This window comes from Lactuca serriola, chromosome 8 (genome assembly GCF_051521515.1).
Source record: "Lactuca serriola cultivar US96UC23 chromosome 8, Lser_US96UC23_V15, whole genome shotgun sequence".
NCBI classification, from domain to species: domain Eukaryota; kingdom Viridiplantae; phylum Streptophyta; class Magnoliopsida; order Asterales; family Asteraceae; genus Lactuca; species Lactuca serriola.
This window is the reverse complement of record NC_136415.1, coordinates 141,446,453-141,459,938: the sequence shown is the minus strand read 5'-3', so window position 1 is coordinate 141,459,938 and position 13,486 is coordinate 141,446,453. Positions and strand designations below refer to the sequence as shown.

The window sequence follows — 13,486 nt, the reverse complement described above, 5'->3', positions numbered from 1 at the left end:
AAGAACATCGATAAAAAGAATGCCCAAATCTGACTTCGTATGAAGAAGTTATGATTTTTCGAAGTTTCGGACTAGCAGTGTACAACCCGAAATTCGAATATTAGATCGAGCGGTTTTTAGCCGACATGAACTAAACGAGAATCGAAGATCTCGTTGAGAGTAGCGTAACGAGAAAAAGATGGGCGAAAACGGATATCTGATGAAGAAGTTATGAGGATTTAACGGACCAATCGTGTCCCGGCCCGTTAATAATATATAATTTAAAATCGAGCCAAAATTAGCCAACGAAGTCTAAACAAAAGTTGTAGAGTACGTTCCCACCTTCGCGTGTATATAAAGAACGTTGAAAACGGAGCTTGTATGCGAAAGTTACGAATTTTTAAAGTTTATAGTGAAATTTGCGAAGTCTGATGCAAAACTGATGACGTGGCATGATCTAGGCCGTCCCTTGTTGCCCACGACTTGCTTCGGATGGATGACAGCTGGCTCGCTATGCAGCGCGTACAAGAAAGGAACGCCTCGCGTTCGGAATCGCTTGGCTTCGGAAGATCCATGTCGCCTCGCATCTACGCCCCGCATCCGAGGCCGGGTACGCCCAACGTACTTCGGTTCTTATCTCTTCCGAGGAAATGCGAGACAGCTGGGTCCAGATGGCGCCTTATCCGAAGAACGCCCAGCGTAGCCAAGGACTACGCCCAGCGTAATCCGAGGCCTCGCTGGGTATAAAAAGGGGCGAGGGTCTCCGGGTTTTTCACACTTTTTCACACCATTTCCACTTCTCTCTCTAGTTTCTTTCTCTCTCTAGAGTTCCAAACCTCCCCTAAGCCTTAGTTAAACCCTTAGCACCCTAGGGAAGCCCCGAGGCTCCCGGAGTCTCGAGAAAAAGGAGTTTTTCGGTTTCGAAACGCTGCTCCAATTAAGTTCCGGTTTTCGATAAAATTCGCTGTAAGTGTGCTACGCTTACGCAATTTTTTATATAGCTTTCAAATAATTATAGGAATGTTATTAGGTCCTTAAATAATTATTTGGGCTATTATTGAGTGTTATTAACGCTTAATAATAGTCAGACTAATTAATTTGTCGCGGTTATCATTAAACTAAACCCTAGTGGTATCGATACTAGGTTTTATCGAAGGAATATCGTTTTGAGAGTATCGAAGCGCTGTCCGAGTGCTGAGTCACCACCTAATCAGGTGAGTGCATAGTTACTTTCAGCTTACACATAGATATGAAGTATTTTATATAAAGTACGTGTTGTGTGTGTATATTATCTGTATACTTGCTATCTATGCTGGATGAACGTTTTATACATGTTTTCAATGATTTAAACTGTATATGTATTTTATATCTACAAAATGTGTTGGGTAAAACATGGGTAGATGTAATAGTTGCTGTGTGACAAAATAAAATAATGAGAGGCCTCGTTGTAGCTGTTCTTGATGATCTAGTCATCTAGCGGAGTATAGATGACGACCACGGACTATTCTAGACAGTCCAGTGGAACACTAGCAGGCTCGCAACCTGTAGGTGTTTAATCGAACTGTGTGTTTAACCGAACTGTGTGTTTATTCGAACTGTGTGTTATTCAAACTGTGTGAACTGTGTGCTCACCATGTATACTCCATCCCAATGATAGTCCTTTGACTAGATCCCTTGTGCTAGATGTTTTAGGGACGTAATGTGAGGATAACGGGAATGGGTAATTGGGTTGATTGTTTAATGTTTAAAAATAATAATTATATTATTGTGGGTTGAAAACCCTATGTGCTCACCAGGTTTCCTAACCTGACACACTCAGTTTATTTATATCACAGGTGTTGATATGAAGTGACACTACACTGAGAGATTTAAAGAGATGTAGATCACTAGTGTAAATAATTGTAAGTTCTGTTTATGCTTATGTTTCTGTATTAACGATGACATCCCAAACGTTTTAAAAAGAAATAAATACGTTTCCTCGAAAATGTTTTAATAACGTATTTACCATGTTTTTCTGGGAACAAATTCCGCAACATTTTTATGAAATGAAGTACTCTGATTTTTAAACAAAGCATAAATAAACCGGTCTTTTCTGGCCGTGATTTCGGGGATGTCACATACGTCATGACAGTTACTTCTCACCCCATGAGAACAAGTTTTCACCCAATTGCACTCCAACTTCAAACAATCATAAGTTCTTCGTTTCAAGTATGTTTTCATCGTTCTTTATATGCATAAAAATGTATTGACGAGCCCACAACCCTATCCAATTATTTTTGACTTAATACATGTCGAACTAAAACCATGATCCATTATTGCAGCCCATAATATTACTTTTCCCATTTTACCCTTTTTCTTTTAAGCACAAATCGAAGGCTTTAATCACTTATCCAACATTATCATCATCCAATAAGGTTTAAAACCCATTCCCTTGAAGCCCAAGGCTTTTTCTTGATCCATTTACTCTCCACATTCCCGAAATAAGAAACCTCTCAACACAAGATGTACAACTCCCCCCCCCCCCACTTAAACTGAATTTCGTCCTCGAAATCCATCTTGGTTAGGATCTCTAAAAACAATGCCAACACATTCCATAAGCTTCTGTTAACCACTTCGAAATCAAGGTATCTTATAAAGAAAACTCAAGAGACTACTCGGAAACCCATAAATGCCAACAAACAACCCAATAACTTGAACATACTCAACCATGACCATTATCTTTCTCTCCCTAACTAAAAAAAAACCCAACTTCCAGTGAAAACCACTCAAATAAGGAACTCTTAAAACCACAACCACAAACCAACTCCATCAATATACTCCCTGCAACAGGGAACCTCTAAGCTTCAAAAGCCATACCCCGAGACTGATGATCATCCATTCGTTGTACCTACCCCTAGTTCCTGAACTAGTAACACCACCAAATCATGTAAAAAGCGTACTCAAAACACCTCGATCGTGAGTTCCACCTAATCCCAAATTCGGAAATTATGCCCAAAAACCTTAAATACACACTTCACTTCCTGACAAGTCATCACCAACCCGATGCTTCAACAAGCATAGTGATGGTAAATCCAAGAATCTCACATTGCATTCAAATCCCTCATCATCTCAGGTGTACATCCACTTGAAACTCCAAATGCTCGCTAAATGGCACAACTAAACCCACTGAAGAACTTCCTAAAACCAAAACAAGATCATCCCTTGGTCAAATACGCAATTCTACCTAAGTTGACAAAAAGTCAATCGGTCAACGGTCGAAGTCACGTTGTGACCATTCATTGCTCACGTCATGAGAATGCAACGAAAAAACACACAAGATAAAGAAACTGTTATATGCTTTCTAATGGATTTTTTGACGAGATACACATATATACTTGATGAAAAACATAGAAGTTACACATATTACATTGTCGTGTTGCTTAAGTCAAGCATGTTCATGTTTAAGCACACTAAAAACTGATATTATCATACTTATTTTTCATGCGTATCCGTCGATCCTTGAACACACAATTTCAACATGTTAAAATTTATCACATATTAAAATCCCACGACATATTTGAGCACTCGATTAAAAACATCTCGAGTTTGTGATATACACGAGTGTTTCTATCTTTGAACACTTTACTTTTGAAATCTAGTGTCTTCCAGAATAAAAACCAACATCAATGACAATGAGTATATGCCCTCAAAAGCTAACAAAATTTCCAACAAAACCATCAAAATTTTATTAAAATCCATTAAGTATAGCTGGAGTTATGCTTAGATGAATTGACCATGGAAACACAACCTAACTTTTACTCAAACCCTAATTTTAACTTCAATCCCATGACTTACTCGTCTTGCATTCTCAGCCGTTGGCTTAAAACCATCTAACGTCTGACATTCAAAATGTTGTAAAGGCGCCGATCCGTGTGGTGACTCAATTAACCAATCAAACACCAGAGTTGGATTATTTAAATACTCGGCTATCCCAGCATCTTGACATACCCGCGAATCTGACAATCGCTGATCTGTCATTGCCCGAACCCTAACCTAATCCTAGTTGAAATGGCAACGGAACAACCAATAGTCGCGACGGAGCCGGCCACCAAAGGAGCCGCAAAGGCGACTAAAGTTAAGAAAGCTAAGAAGCCATCTGCTCCCAAGACGAAGGATGCTCCTTTGCATCCTCAATACTCCGAGGTTTGAATCACATTTCGTTTTCATTTATTTGTTTAGATACTGGATTTCCATTGTTTGATAAACTGAATTATTCATCGGATTTTCTGTTTACTTGATTGTGCAGATGATTAAGGACGCCATCGTTTCTTTGAAAGAGAGGAACGGTTCGAGTGTGCAAGCAATCTCGAAATTTATTGAAGAGAAATACAAGAATCTTCCGGCGAACTACAAGAAATTGTTGCTCAATAGATTGAATAAGGAGACCGCTGCCGGTAAACTTGTGAAGGTCAAGTATTCGTTCAAGCTACCACCCAAGAATACACCTGCAACGGCTGATTCATCTGCTCCGGCGAAGAAGCCGAAGACAGCTGTGAAGAAGCCTGCTGTTAAGAAAGCGCCGGCTAAGAAAAAGGTTGCCGATGCCGCTCCGAAAGCCAAAGCTCCGGCTAAACCGAAAGCCAAAGCCAAGGCTCCTGCTGCCAAGCCAAAGGCAGCTCCGGTTGAAAAGGCTAAGCCAGCTGCTAAGCCTAAGGCAGCCCCGGCTCCCAAGGCTAAACCGGCTGCTAAATCTAAAGCAGCTGTGAAGCCGAAGACTCCAACGAAACCAGCAGCTAAATCCGCGAAGACATCGACTAGATCCACGCCTGGAAGAACCGCTGCGGCACCAAAGCCTGCAGCGAAACCTGCCGTGAAGAAGACGCCAGCCAAGAAGCCAGCTGCGCCGAAAAAGGCAGCGACAAAGAAAGGGAAGTAATGAACGTGAGTGTTGAACTATAGGGACTGTTAGTGAAATTGTGTTTGTTTGTAGGGTTTGTTTTGTAAATTTTTTAATTCGTAAACCATGGGTGTATCGTGATTCTTAGCTCCAAACCCCGTGAAAAGATTTACAAATTTTCAGTCTTGATGTATTGATTTTCTCGATCAATTTGACATTCACAACGTTTGATTTATCTGCGTTATGAAGTGAAGTTTCTTTTATGCATTTCAATTAGTCTATTTAATTATCATAAATTGATTGCTACATGCTTGTTTTAATCGATAACTGAAGCTCCACTTGTTTATGTTGTGTGCGTTAATCACAAGGAATTACATTATATACTATAAAATTTCATTGTTCAACATACATGTATTGTTTAAATACATTTTAACGAAAAAGACATTTCTCTTATTCGTTGTCAAAATTTCATTGTTCTTTCAAATCCTCAGCTTTCTGAATGGAATACTTGAGCTCTTTCTGGATACTTAACCTTGAAGGTGACATCACAATGTCTTTCCAAACCGAACCACGTTTGAATGCTGGGTTGGGTTGCTTATAAAGTTCGTATATTGAATCTGCTTTCTCGTTCAACCTTTCAATTGTCTTCAAGATCTTTATTTCATCTGGATCGACTAATAATGTTTTATCTTTATCTTTCCATCCTATCAACTTTAAACACATATTTTTAGTTAGAAGACAATACAAACTGCTGGATACTGCGCGATGTCAGTGTGATGATATATTTTTGTCATACCTAAAAAGACAAAAACAATAAAACCAACTATACTTAGATTAAATACTTTACCTTGGGTGGTCCTTCTAACGCGTTAGTTAGATATAGTCGTGCGTTGTCTACAAGCTGACAGTATGTCATGAACGCTTTAGCGAATCGCTTGTGTGATGTTAACTGTGACCGGACCCTCACAGCCCTTCGACACATAATGGCTCTCCTATTGACATAAAAAATAGAGAAAATTATATTTTTAATTGATTTTTGTAATTTTCGGTCACAATAAGTCTTTCTTTAGCAATTTTGGTATTTTGAGATTGCATAATAATTTTGGTTGATGTTCAAAGTACATGCCTACTTTTGGTCCATGAATATATATGATTTTTGTAATTTTGGTCCCAAAAATATAATAATATTACTTGGAACATCGTAAACATTGCAAAAACCTGAAATAAGACTGACTCACCTAATTTACCTCAAACTAAAATTAGGTTAATTTTATGTAAATGAGATGTAATAAAAGGGTATAATTGATTTTACCTTATGCCTCTTATGACAGCCAAATAAGGATCACAAACAACACCGACAAGTTCTATTCTATATGGTCTTCTTTTCTTGTTACCATCAATTAACTCATTTTCTTCATCAAGTTGTTCCCAATAGTTCTCAATAACACTCCCATCTCTATTCACCTTGTAACCTGGTCCCATACGGTAATGTTTGCGGTGTACATTTCTGGCCATGGTTATCGTCTGCACAACGAATGGGACCCACGACAGGGTTCCATCCATGATCACATCTCGACCTTCGTTCAATGCTGTTACAAGGAGTGATGACGCTGCATCCGTAGACGATTGATGTACCTGTCATCCATCATCTATTTATTCCCACCCTTTGAACCCAGACTGTGACTGTGACTGAGGTTAACGGGACAAAAACAATTTGGACCGAGAATTCAGTCACAAAAGTTTTGTTTTGTGACTGAATGGCCCATGGTAGGTAATATATTTGCAAAAAAATAGAGAAAGAGGGAGGGGGCATGCCAGCTCAGCTGAATGAAGCATATCATGGTGGCCTCTGGAGCTAAGAGCTCTGTAAATGACGTCAGACTCTTTGAAGGCATCTGCTTCTATCACAACAGCATTTGCTGATGCTCCTGCCCAAAATGGTCTGTCCACATTCAACACCAACCAACATCATAAATCTTCATACAACATAACTTATTCAGACATCGTTTATGTTAAACAAGAAAAAAGGGTGGTGTTACTCTTTAAGAAGTTCTTTAAGAACAGTGCTCTTTCCTGCTCCCATGCCCCCACCCATGAATAGAAGAAGAGGACTACGATCTTTGTGTGCCATTGGAACCATTACATCAGTACACTGTGAATCGTCCGGTGAAACAAGGCCTATTGCCTTCATCTCCTCCACTAATGTCGTGAACACTCTTGCCACTTTCAGGTTCTTTGTCACCCTTTCAAATCTTTGTTCCCTGTCTCATTTCAAACAATTTTATAATGATTCGTGGATTCAATTTCCAAATATAAAACACAAAAGATCGTACCTTGTGGCTTGCATGACTATGTTCTTGAGCTTCTTTTTTGGCTCGTGTGTATCAGGTCCCAACACCTGAAGTTTCAGTAATCGATAATCACTTTCAAAAAAAGTAGATCCAAAATACCAAACGACACTTACGCGTTTTGTAATTGTACCTGACTGATCATGTAAGAAGCATGGCTCCAATGAAACGCAAAGTAACTGAGAATACATCTCTCAAATTCCTCGACAAGTTTTATGAACAATGTATCTGCAAATGGATCGTCTACAAAGAACGAATACATGTCTTCTTCACATCCTTCTTCTTTCCTAATGTAATCGGAAGCTAATTTGCAGAGGTACGGACATTGTTGGACATCACCAAAACCCATCTGCCTAGCTGAATTCATTCATACAGACACATAAACACGAATTTCAAATACACGAAATGATTTTAGTTAATGGTGGACGGTTTTTATACCTACATAATGAGGGAATCTCTCCAGCTTCAATGGCTGGCGGGCCTTTGAGACACCAACACGAATCCATGGAATGATCTTCTGAGTCCGAAACTTTCTGAGACGAATGTGCATTGCGGCAGCAATGATCAAACCGATTAAAGATGCGAAGATGATTTGTGCGTAGGTGGGTTTATCGTGGTCGTAAAGATAATCTAGATATTCTTTTACAACGGTGTTAAGATTATCTAGATAAGGGAGGATTTTGGATGTAAAAAATTCTTTCAATTCCCATGCAATTTCTTCACATTTCTCCATGTTTGAGTTTAAATTTTAAATTTTGAGATATGGATTTGTGTTGCAGGGGAAGGTGATGAATGGGAGGAAAATTTTGGATCTAAAAGTTGCAGAATAGATGAATTTGAGAGCGAGGGAGATGGAAGAGGGAAATCGTTTCATAGGTGAATGAAAGTAAATTAAATTTATTTTATTGTGTGGTCAGATGTTTTAAGAAATATAATTCTATCGATAAAAATAATTATTAGAAGGTAAATATGTTTAAGTTACAAGAAAGGTAAACCTATTAATATTTAGGACATGTAATTTCGTACTATAACCGCTTAAACTCTGGTAGAGCAGTATACTAAACTAAGTTTGAACTCAATTTGATAGCTCAACAAGTCTTCTTAATTTGAAGATTTGAATCGAATAGAATATCGAGCAAACTCAATTATTTGAAATATAGCTTGAAAATATATGCAATTATTATGCTAGCTAAAACATGTTTCAAGAAGCTAGGTTTTTTTAGAACAACTGAATGATTTGTATATACAAAAGTTATTAATCTCGAGTTGAGTCCTTATAAAGTTGAACTCAGTGAAGTCGGATGAATCCAATCTTGAATAATGCAATAAGAGCTCTATACGCATTGTCTTTTTAACATAAGTTGGAAAAATATTTGAGCTTCGATTATTTTGGGATCGTTTTTTCGTCAATTTGTCAAATATGGCTTTAGAATTGGTATCCGTCTAAACAAAGTAAAGAAACCCGATACCCGATATCCCATGGGGGATGTGGAGCCCCAGTGGTATGGATGTGCGTTGATATGTATAGTTGGGTTCGACCCTGTTGTTTTAGTTAGGGTTATGTTTTGTACTTTGCTTATATAATATGGCTAAAAGCCAAGGTTTATATAGCACTATCGTTTTTCAAGCTTGTGAATAAGAATACCCTTTTTGTCCGGTGGACATATGTCACATTGACTAAACCACGTTAAGTATTGTGTTCTTTGTGTGTGTATTTATTGTTGTTTATTCTTAACTTCCCTATACATTGTGTAAGTCACTTATACTGTTGTGCTTTGGTACACAGTTTCAAGGTAAATTTAGTCTTAAAATGAACGAAACAAAAATATATTTTAGATGACATAAGAATTGACCTAAAAATACATGCGGATCAGTGTGTTCTACGAAAGGAACTGTTCAATTTCACCAAAATTGATTTAAACAACCCAATGACTTAAGTATTAAATTTCGTAACTTCCAAGGGCAAGATGTTATTTAGACTTTTGAATTGTCTCATTGAGCTTGTTTAAGTTTGAGATTATTGGATAATCGTTTTCACACTTCAGATTATGAATGTTCTGAAAGTCTAAAAAGTTGCAGTTTCATCACTTCTGTTTATGTGTTCAATATCTGTTCATGAACTTGTTCACAAATGCTATCACAAACACGAATCAAACCAAAATCTGCTTATTTTAAAGCAAATTTGCACCACTTTATATAAATATTCACATAGCAGATGCTATATTACACACAGACAGCCTTAAACACCATATATCTTATACTCCCTAAAATATTACAAAGTTCAACCAATATATACTCTTAAACTAACACACCATTATCACATCTTAAATGATTATTCAAAACTCACCTTATTTCACAATAAAAAAAATTAATAATAATATCCTCTACTCATACCAATTTCAAATATATTCATATAGGCGCCGAACAAGTTGTTCTAAAATGGCCGGTTTGATTGCACCGACTACAATGCACAACTCGCTTCACCCGCCCCCGATCCTCCGATCTCACCCTCCTCTTCCTCGGCCTCCCCGGTGGCCGGAGAGATTTCGGAGGATTAATAACAATTTCCGTCACACCACCACCACCACCACCTTCCGCTAGCGACATGTCACCCGTACTCATTTCCTTCCAAAGTGTTTTATCAGGAACCGGATGAATCGTTTGCGAGTACGCCTTCCTATACGCCGCCACCGTGAAAAAACTTTCCGTCAACCGGTGAACATTCTGGCGGCACGAGAGCAGAGCCGCCACTGCGTGAGCACATGGCAACCCGTACAACTGCCACCCACGACACAAACAACACCGGTTCCTAATATCAACAATATTCGTCCCTTCATGGGATATAACCTCAAATTCCGCTTCGTTTGCTCTAAGAACTTGATAAGTCCGGGCCCGATCAATCGCCTCCGAGACCCGTCTTTCCGCACTCGGAACCAAAATCGATGTCCACTGCATACTTGCTTCACGTCTCTCGTTAAACCAAGTCATCAACTGTCTCCGTATACATTCCATCATTTGGATTATCGGAAGCGCGGAAGCTTCTAGAATCCACGCGTTAAACGATTCGACTATGTTAGCCGTCAAATGACCGAACCGTGTCCCTTCAAAATACGCGGTCGCCCATAACCGTGCGGGAATCCGTCGAATCCAATACGCGGCTTCTTGACTAATCTCTTCGATTTCAAGAATTTTCGATTCGAAATCCATGACAGTTAGCGCGTTAGCGGCGTCCCATAAAAGGTTGACCAACATCGAGTTGTTAAACTCCTTCCGGAAGCTTTCGCTCAAATGTCGCATACAAAAACCGTGAAAAGCGGTTGGGAATTTCGATTCCACTCCCTCGACTATATTCTTTTGTCTGTCCGATAAAAATGTAAGCCTCGGCATATTTTCCGTGTTTATTTCTAACAAAGTATGTAATTCTAATAAAAACCAATTCCAATTTTCGTGATTTTCTTCATCAACAACCCCAAAAGCTAACGGAAACAACGCCCCGTCACCGTCGAAACCCGTCGCAAAAAGTAACGTTCCGAGATATTTACTTTTTAAAACGGTCCGATCAAGCCCGATCAACGGTCTACACGCATTTAAAAACCCGTAAATCGAAGCTTGAAAAGAGATAAACAACCGTTGAAAACAGTTGTCCGTAGGGTTTACATAAACCGATGCGATACTCTCGGGATTCGTGCGTCTAATTTGGTCACAATATTGAGGGAGAAAACGGTAATCGTCTTCAAAAGAACCCCGTAAAGCAGCCATGATCCGCTCTTTACCTCTCCACGCTTGTTTGTATGATAATGTAATCCCGTGAACACGATGAATTTCTTCAAGAATCTCTTTCGGTTTACATTGCGGGTTTTCTTTCAACCGTTGTTCAACCGAATTCGCGACCCATTGGACCGAAGCTTGTTGGTGGCCGAGATGCGCGATTCCACCACACGTGTGTTCGGAATGAATGGTGCGGATTGTAAAAGTGGGCACCCCGGGCAGCTTGGCGGCGTGGATTCTCCACGGGCAGCCTTCGCTCGCACACTTGGCGGTGAACCGCGTCTTGTCGGATTTAACAGTTTGGATCTCGAAATGGAGCGCGATTGCAGTGTGTCTTAGTGCCCTTCGACAGCTTGTAACATCGGGAAATTCTTGACCCACCATTAGTTCATAGTTTGGTGAAGGGACTAATGTTCGGGTCTGGATCACGGGTGTTGTCACCACAAGATCCGGATGCTGAACCGATATAGGAACCAGACCCATTTCATGGTGTGGGTGTGGGTTTGGGTGTTGGTGCACCACGATGTCTAGGTTTTCGTCTACAACTGCTAAACCTTGGTTTTCGGATAAAACTAATTGTGAATCATGGTTTTTGACTGTGTCTTGATTGATATGATGATCGAGATTATCATCACCCTCTTCATCATTTTCGTTGTATCTGTTGTCTTGATGATGATTGCTGTCATCAAACTCGGTTGCATCTCCTCCGAGGTTTTGTGGATGGGGTATAGCTGTCATGTAATCACGGTCTAGATGCGTATCTTGATTACCATTTTCATGCTTGTGGGGATGCCCTAATTGCATATTGTGATTCTGATTCTGCCCGACTACTAAATTCTGACCATGTCTTAATCCCAGTTGCTGGTTTTGAACCAGTGATATATTTGGTCTTGGCCCAATCATCATCTCATGGTTTTCCATGGTGAATTATCCACAACGCTTTCAGAAGAACTCTCGAATCCACAAGATAAGAAACATCAAATAGTCTGTTACAACAAAATCTTTGATTAGCACGATAATCCATAATCAGTAATCTTCATTCATCAAGACCATAAGCAACTACATCAATTAGCGAACATAATAAGTCATTAAATATCTTTCACCTATTGTTACTTAAAAATTAAAATACAATTCTTCTTGGGTTTTGGTGCACGTTTAAAGCTGTATCAGGGCTTTAATTTGCAATGATTAGTTTAGAGTGTTTGGAAAAAACGTATTATGATTCTGATTTTCTGATTGTTTAAAGTAAAAATAATCTAACAAAAAGGTTGTAAGGAGAAAACCGATTAGTGGGATAAGTTATTAGAATTAGTCGCTATGCTTGTCTAATTCTTCAAGTTGCAGCTTCAAAATCGCATATCCAAACGCCTCTTAACTTGCAGAAACCCAACAATAAAAAATTACGCCCTCAATTCCAGAAAAAAGAGATACATCCACCTAGAGTGTCAGTCAGATTACTTTCTACTGCACTAATTAATATAGATTTTGAAATTGCACGAAAGGAACAGATAGATGCATTAAATTCACTGAACATATGATCATGTTTGCTTTAAATTTGATGAAAATAAGATAACAATTTCGCACCAAGAGTCAAACCGAGGCAACGGCGAGACCGAAATTAAAGATCTGGAGAACAAAAGTAGGTTGAAGAGCAAAAACTAAACAATAACACACAACCAAACACACAAATACGTCAAATAACAAAGAAACAAATAGAAGACCTACCAAAATCCCAACGGATCCCGCGATAAGAAACACCGAATTCGGGGACGAATGGGCGGTTCCAAGAACAAAAGCCTAAAGGAACCTGCAAAAGACGAACATATGGTGGTGAGAAGAGAGACATAATTTGGAGAGTGTAAAAGAACAATCAAATGATTATGGTATGAACGTTTGAAATTGGAGTGGGTGTAAAAGGGGGATAGATGGGAATTGAATTTGGCGGGGGGAGTGAGAGGTGAAATACCTGAAAGAGGGCTGAGGGAACGGCAGAGAAAAAGGGCAGCGAAGGGCACAATTGGGGAACGAAGAATGATAGGGGTATCGTATCGGATCTTAAAAAATTAGGGTTTTTTTTCTCTCTTCCAAAAGAGGGCATTTAGGTCCCCCCCGAGTACACGTATCTTAACTTTTTATGTACTACCCATTTTACCCCCACCTCCACGCTGGCCCACTTCTCATTTAACCCAAGTTTTTAAAGATTATCTTATTTTGTTTTAGAAAAGTTATAATTTTTTTATTTACAAATAAAACAGTTGGATTTTTTTTTGATTATTTTAATTTAAAAAGATCTTGAAAAAAAAAAGAGAAAATCGATCTAAAAGGCTTAGTATAGTTTTTATTTTGTATAAGTTTATTCTTTATTTTTGTTTTTGTCTTGTAAAATATATTATTAAACTTGTTGTTTTGTATATATTTAATCCTTATGACCGACTAATTCATCTTAAATTTACATGTTTAAACCTTATTTTATTATTATTTTTATAAAATAAGTCTTTTTTGTACACATTCAGTC

The 13,486-nt window shown here is 38.7% G+C and overlaps 3 protein-coding genes across 3 annotated transcripts; 1 reads left to right on the top strand and 2 right to left on the bottom strand.

The window, feature by feature from the left end:
* Positions 1-3,952: 3,952 nt before the first annotated feature.
* Positions 3,953-5,090, top strand: LOC145068418 (uncharacterized). Its single transcript, XM_079015379.1, has 2 exons — positions 3,953-4,161; positions 4,265-5,090. The coding sequence occupies exons 1-2, from the start codon at positions 4,027-4,029 to the stop codon at positions 4,892-4,894; spliced, it is 765 nt and encodes a 254-aa protein (XP_078871505.1). The 5' UTR covers positions 3,953-4,026; the 3' UTR covers positions 4,895-5,090.
* A 27-nt stretch (positions 5,091-5,117) lies between these two features.
* On the bottom strand, positions 5,118-8,030 carry LOC145068419 (calmodulin calcium-dependent NAD kinase-like). Its single transcript, XM_079015380.1, has 8 exons — positions 7,642-8,030; positions 7,337-7,560; positions 7,189-7,253; positions 6,895-7,116; positions 6,671-6,797; positions 6,168-6,490; positions 5,703-5,847; positions 5,118-5,566 (listed from the first exon to the last, which is right to left on the bottom strand). Exons 1-8 carry the CDS (start codon positions 7,934-7,936, stop codon positions 5,324-5,326), a joined length of 1,644 nt encoding a protein of 547 aa, XP_078871506.1. The 5' UTR covers positions 7,937-8,030; the 3' UTR covers positions 5,118-5,323.
* A 1,323-nt stretch (positions 8,031-9,353) lies between these two features.
* LOC145067752 (uncharacterized) lies at positions 9,354-13,062 on the bottom strand. Its single transcript, XM_079014812.1, has 3 exons — positions 12,938-13,062; positions 12,697-12,778; positions 9,354-11,957 (listed from the first exon to the last, which is right to left on the bottom strand). Exon 3 carries the CDS (start codon positions 11,890-11,892, stop codon positions 9,613-9,615), a length of 2,280 nt encoding a protein of 759 aa, XP_078870938.1. The 5' UTR covers positions 11,893-11,957; positions 12,697-12,778; positions 12,938-13,062; the 3' UTR covers positions 9,354-9,612.
* Positions 13,063-13,486: the final 424 nt, after the last annotated feature.